The sequence below is a fragment of the Hibiscus syriacus genome, unplaced genomic scaffold (genome assembly GCF_006381635.1).
Source record: "Hibiscus syriacus cultivar Baekdansim isolate YM2019G1 unplaced genomic scaffold, ASM638163v2 tig00111584_pilon, whole genome shotgun sequence".
In the NCBI taxonomy this organism is placed as follows: domain Eukaryota; kingdom Viridiplantae; phylum Streptophyta; class Magnoliopsida; order Malvales; family Malvaceae; genus Hibiscus; species Hibiscus syriacus.
The window spans coordinates 197,125-201,812 of NW_024063127.1; the positions used below are offsets into that span (position 1 = coordinate 197,125).

Consider the following 4,688-nt stretch of genomic DNA (forward strand, 5'->3'; position numbering starts at 1 on the left):
CTGAACCGAAAACTATTTCCCTCGGGTAGTAGCAATAGCATGATCCAAAATCTCCATCAAGGAGCGACCAAACCAACATACCACCATCACCATCTCATAGCTACCATTAATTAAACCATCAATATCCAAATAAACAACACTAAGAGGACCACCAAAAGCTTAACAACTCCAGATCCATGGCTTCAGAAACTAAAATGGACTGCATTTATTCATAAGTAAACCTATGATCAGTACTAAAACAATACAAATGAAATCAAGATAAACTTGTGTTCAACCATGGAAGAAGGAAGCTTTCACCTTTTCCATTTGACAAATTACACAAATTGAGGTCAGCAGATGATGAGTTAGCACAACAATGTACACAAAACTAAAGAGATAGTGAAAAAGAATCCCAATTTCTTCCAACTACTACCCTTGGCCTTAATCAGCAAGCATTTCCCTCTCTTAATTCCCTTTGAAGCATTGAACCCGTCCCCCATTTTGTCATTCATGGCATCTTCTTCCTTAATATATGAGCTGTGCATTAAGAGAAGCACAAGCATTGAAAGGAAGGAACTTAGGGTTTTCTTGCATTGGTTTGTGAAGGCCATGACTCCCATGCACTTCCCTTTGGCAAATGCATTCAACTTTGTGACCAAAGTAGGGTTTCCTTCATCGTGTGTTGTTATTGTTGCATCATTGAATCGGAAGGTGGTTGCTGTCATCGCATTCCGATGAACTTTGACTATTTGTGACGGTACCGTGTGGTGGAACAGTGTGTTGGAAACTTGCCGAGTTGAAACGAACATCCCGTGGTTAACTTTGATGTCCTCAACGACCTCGAAGCTCGGCGAGCTCGTGAGATCGTCCATGGTTCCCTCGTCTAGAAAATGATCGTTTGGGTCATCATCGATGAATCCTCGTGTGAAATCTTCGATTCCAGTATTGTTGATTTCGGTGTCATCGAATTCGATTCCGTTATAATCATGTCCATTTCCTGCATGAAAAAATATATAACTCGATTTAAATTAAGTTCAATACTGTTATAATCGTATCCACTTCTTGCATAAAAAATCTATATAATTCGATCTAAATTAAATTATTAAAATTCATAATCGAATCGATCAACGTGATTAATTCGATTCCAATCGAACCAATTGACCCAACATTCAACCCTAGATATGACTCTAAACTCGTGGCATACGTACCTTGAAGGCCATTGTCTTCGTTTCTTCGAAAACTCGAAACATTTTCAATTGGAACAATCTTGTTCTCTTCCATAAAACAATACTGTGATTTCCATCAAACCAAGGAATAAGTAAGAATTGTGCGTTAAAACTCTGAAGGTCAAATTTTGTTTTTGTTCCCTCTACTATGCTTTAATCAGGGATTTAGTCATTGTACTTTTTTAAATTGTCATTGTATTTTAATCTGGTATAATTCGATCCTATTTTAACCAAAATTGTGTTTACCATATTGACTAAGGATATTATAAAAGTAAATGACTGAATTAAAGTATAAGGATTAAATCTCGAATTTGAGCATAGTAAAAGGACCAAAACTACAAAGAGTTACCTGCTCAAGATCTTTGCTTGACATTCCAACCCATCTGAAATTTTTAATCATTCTCTCATCACTTATGTCTATTGATCTTGTAATGGATTCTTCCAAAGGTCTATGCATGTGTTGTGGACAATTCATCTCGGTCATTTGATTTTGGTACATGTCTTTGGCAGTCATAAAAGTGAAATCATCGGCATTGTTGCTTGAACTAGCTCCCCAAGCATCTCCATGGCTGGCGATCGGATTCATCGGTTCCTGAAATACATGAGCAACCGAAAGAATCTCCTGCAGTATGTCGGTTTCATGTCGGCTTTCACGCATTTGACCTGTCGGCATCGGCTTGTAGTTGGTGACCAGTCCACCTTGAGGGTAATCTTCCACCTCTAATGGAGGCAATGCCAATCGATGTTGTAGCCTTGCACATTCTAGTGCAACATCAACCTGCAAAGTAACAGTGCATCACTAAATGATTAATGTATTAATTTTGATTTCGTTTTTATTTAGGGTTTATATTTGATGTACTCCGGATCGGAGTTAGGATTGGACTATGAGGGGTCAAGGCTTAATTTCATTAATTTTAAAACTGATGGGGTCCAAAAAATAATTATACCAAAGATTTATGGAAGGGGCATGACTCAATTTCAATGGTTTCAAAACTATCACTGGCTTAAAATATAATTAAACCATCAAAGTTATTTACATGGCCTCTCCCACCTACAGCATGCCTCCGTCCTTGGATGCGCAGTGTATGAATACAGACAGGAAGAGAATGAAACCATGAGGTCAAATTGCTTAACATCAAAATTAATATAGATTTAAGAAGTATTTAAATAAACAAGGGATTAGGGTTTAATTCGTTTAATTTCAAAACTAGCACGAGCTTAAAAAGTAATTAAACCAAAAAAGTTGAGACAGTTTAGTTTCATTGATTTCAAAACTAATAGGGGCTTAAAGTGTAACTGAATCACAAAATATGAAGCGAGCTAGGGCTTAATTACGTTGATTTCAATTATAAGGCCTTAAAGAGTAATTGAACTAGGACTCAATTACATAGTTATCAGGACTATCAGGACTTAAAGAGTAATTAAACTAAAAAAATGTTACCTTAGATGGATGATAGGGTGAGGTTTCGTAGTTCGAAAACGATGTGTTCGGTAACTCAAATGCATCCTGGGACAAGTATTGCATCCATTTAACATCGTTGGCATCGCAAATGTTGATAGATGATCGATCAAGAATACTCGGCGAACGTGTATCGACCGGTATCGTGAAATCGGAACTCTCTTCGTACCTGCCCTCGGAGTACAATTCGAGGCTTGATGAATGTTCACAACCGATCTGATTCGAACTCGAAACATGTTGGCAATGCTCTCCACCAACCTTGGGGATGATTGCAGTTTTCTTGAACACACGGCAAAGAGCATAAGCATCCTGCAGGAGGAACCAATATATATAGTGAGTTCATGTAATTGAACATATGATTAAATAAACCGTAAGTGAAGGACGCAAAATTTTATGTTAATGGGTGGATTCGTGCATCATTGATAAGAAGTGAGAAAACGTTGAGGTCACCTGCAACCCTAAGGAAGCCGATTCACATTCTCTCTCGTCGAGACGATACTCATGCATGACCCAATTTGTTCGAGTACCATGCGGTGCTCGTCCTCGATAGTAAACCAGTGTTTTCTTCATCCCGACAGCGCGTGTCTGCGAGTTCACTTTCCTGTCCTTCCCGGTGGCTTTCCAATACCCGGATTTCGTTGCTCGATTAGTCCTTGAACCGTTCGGGTACTTACGATCTCGAGGACTGAAAAAGTACCATTCCATATCTTTGCTAGGTAATAAGGATCTTCCTGCAAATTTTTTTTGTTATCAATAAAGCATGTTTAATGGTGCATGTGATTACCGAATAAGTTTTATCAAATTTTTTATCGAATAGATTTTTGTTCAATCTTAATTTAAGGGGTTGTGAATTTGAATAAATATAATATATTTAATTTAACATCTATTAATAATACATAAATTATATATTGAGGTTTAACCCCACAACTTTTTTTTAATTTGATCTTTATAAAATATTTAATTTGAAATTTCAACATATTGATAAGTTTAGTAATTATCTTATGACTGTTTGATAACTTTTAATGATTGTTTTAGTTTTTTATTAGTTTGAAATAATCAAGATAATATATGTATTTGACAATAAACACACATGTAATTGTTCAAATTCAAAATTTTAAATAAAACGATACTCCCTTTTATTACAGATGTCGCATAACGGATTCTGATAAATTTTGTAACATTTAAAAAAATTCACACAAAAAGAGAATGGAAGAATACCTGGCAAGTCCCAAGGCTCGCACTTGTAGAGATCAACTTCAGGGATGATCTCCAAATCAATCTTGCGTCCATTAATCTTGTTCTTGAGATAATAAACAATAAGCTCCTCATCAGTGGGATGGAACCTAAACCCAGGCGGCAACGAAACACCGCTCATCTTTTCGATATTCGGAGACAGAGAAAACCAAAGGGATTTTAAAGAAGAAGATGAAGAGAGATGAAGACAAAAAGAAGAAGAAGAAGAAGAAAAGGTGAGAAGGAGACCAACTCTTTGGGTTGCTTTTTGTATGAGCTTTTGCTTTTGATTTGATGTAATCGATGATTCCTTTTCCCTTTGCCAATAAATCCATGGTTTGATGCTTTGGCTTACGATTATCCCATGCTTCATGCAGTGTGCTTTCCTCCGAATCTGGGCTACGTACCTCTCCACGTGCCGAATCTGGGGTTTTGGCGACGCCTTGCTTCCTCGGTTTTCCCTCCTTTCCAAGTCTATATTTGCCCACCACTTTCCTCACCCCTTCACATTGCACCTCTTCTTTTTTAGGGTTTTCTTATGTAAATTATTATAATGGGTAACTTGTTTTTAATTTTTTGATTAATTAATCTAGATTGAATAGTAATGTAAAGGTCTATTATAAGGATGACCCTCCCAACTAAATATTCTTTATTCACAATGTCAGGATTCAAACTTCCGATATTACTTAAAGTATTTAGTATCTCATTTCACTAGAACAACAAATTATTGGTTCAGTCTGATATCTTTTGACTTATCAGTCAAAAAATGCCTATATAAGGCATTGAAAAGA

At 36.6% G+C, this 4,688-nt stretch overlaps 1 protein-coding gene across 2 annotated transcripts; it reads right to left on the reverse strand.

Moving 5' to 3' along the window:
• Positions 1 to 201: 201 nt before the first annotated feature.
• Positions 202 to 4,064, reverse strand: LOC120165644 (NAC domain-containing protein 86-like). 2 transcript variants are annotated; one of them, XM_039175117.1, is made up of 7 exons: positions 3,883 to 4,064; positions 3,115 to 3,395; positions 2,647 to 2,973; positions 1,643 to 1,983; positions 1,555 to 1,597; positions 1,188 to 1,269; positions 202 to 976 (listed from the first exon to the last, which is right to left on the reverse strand). In XM_039175117.1, the coding sequence occupies exons 1-7, from the start codon at positions 4,037 to 4,039 to the stop codon at positions 345 to 347; spliced, it is 1,863 nt and encodes a 620-aa protein (XP_039031048.1). In that variant the 5' UTR covers positions 4,040 to 4,064; the 3' UTR covers positions 202 to 344. The 2 variants fall into 2 exon arrangements, with proteins under 2 accessions (XP_039031048.1, XP_039031047.1); XM_039175116.1 differs by having other exon boundaries at positions 1,555 to 1,983.
• Between the last annotated feature and the right edge of the window lie 624 nt (positions 4,065 to 4,688).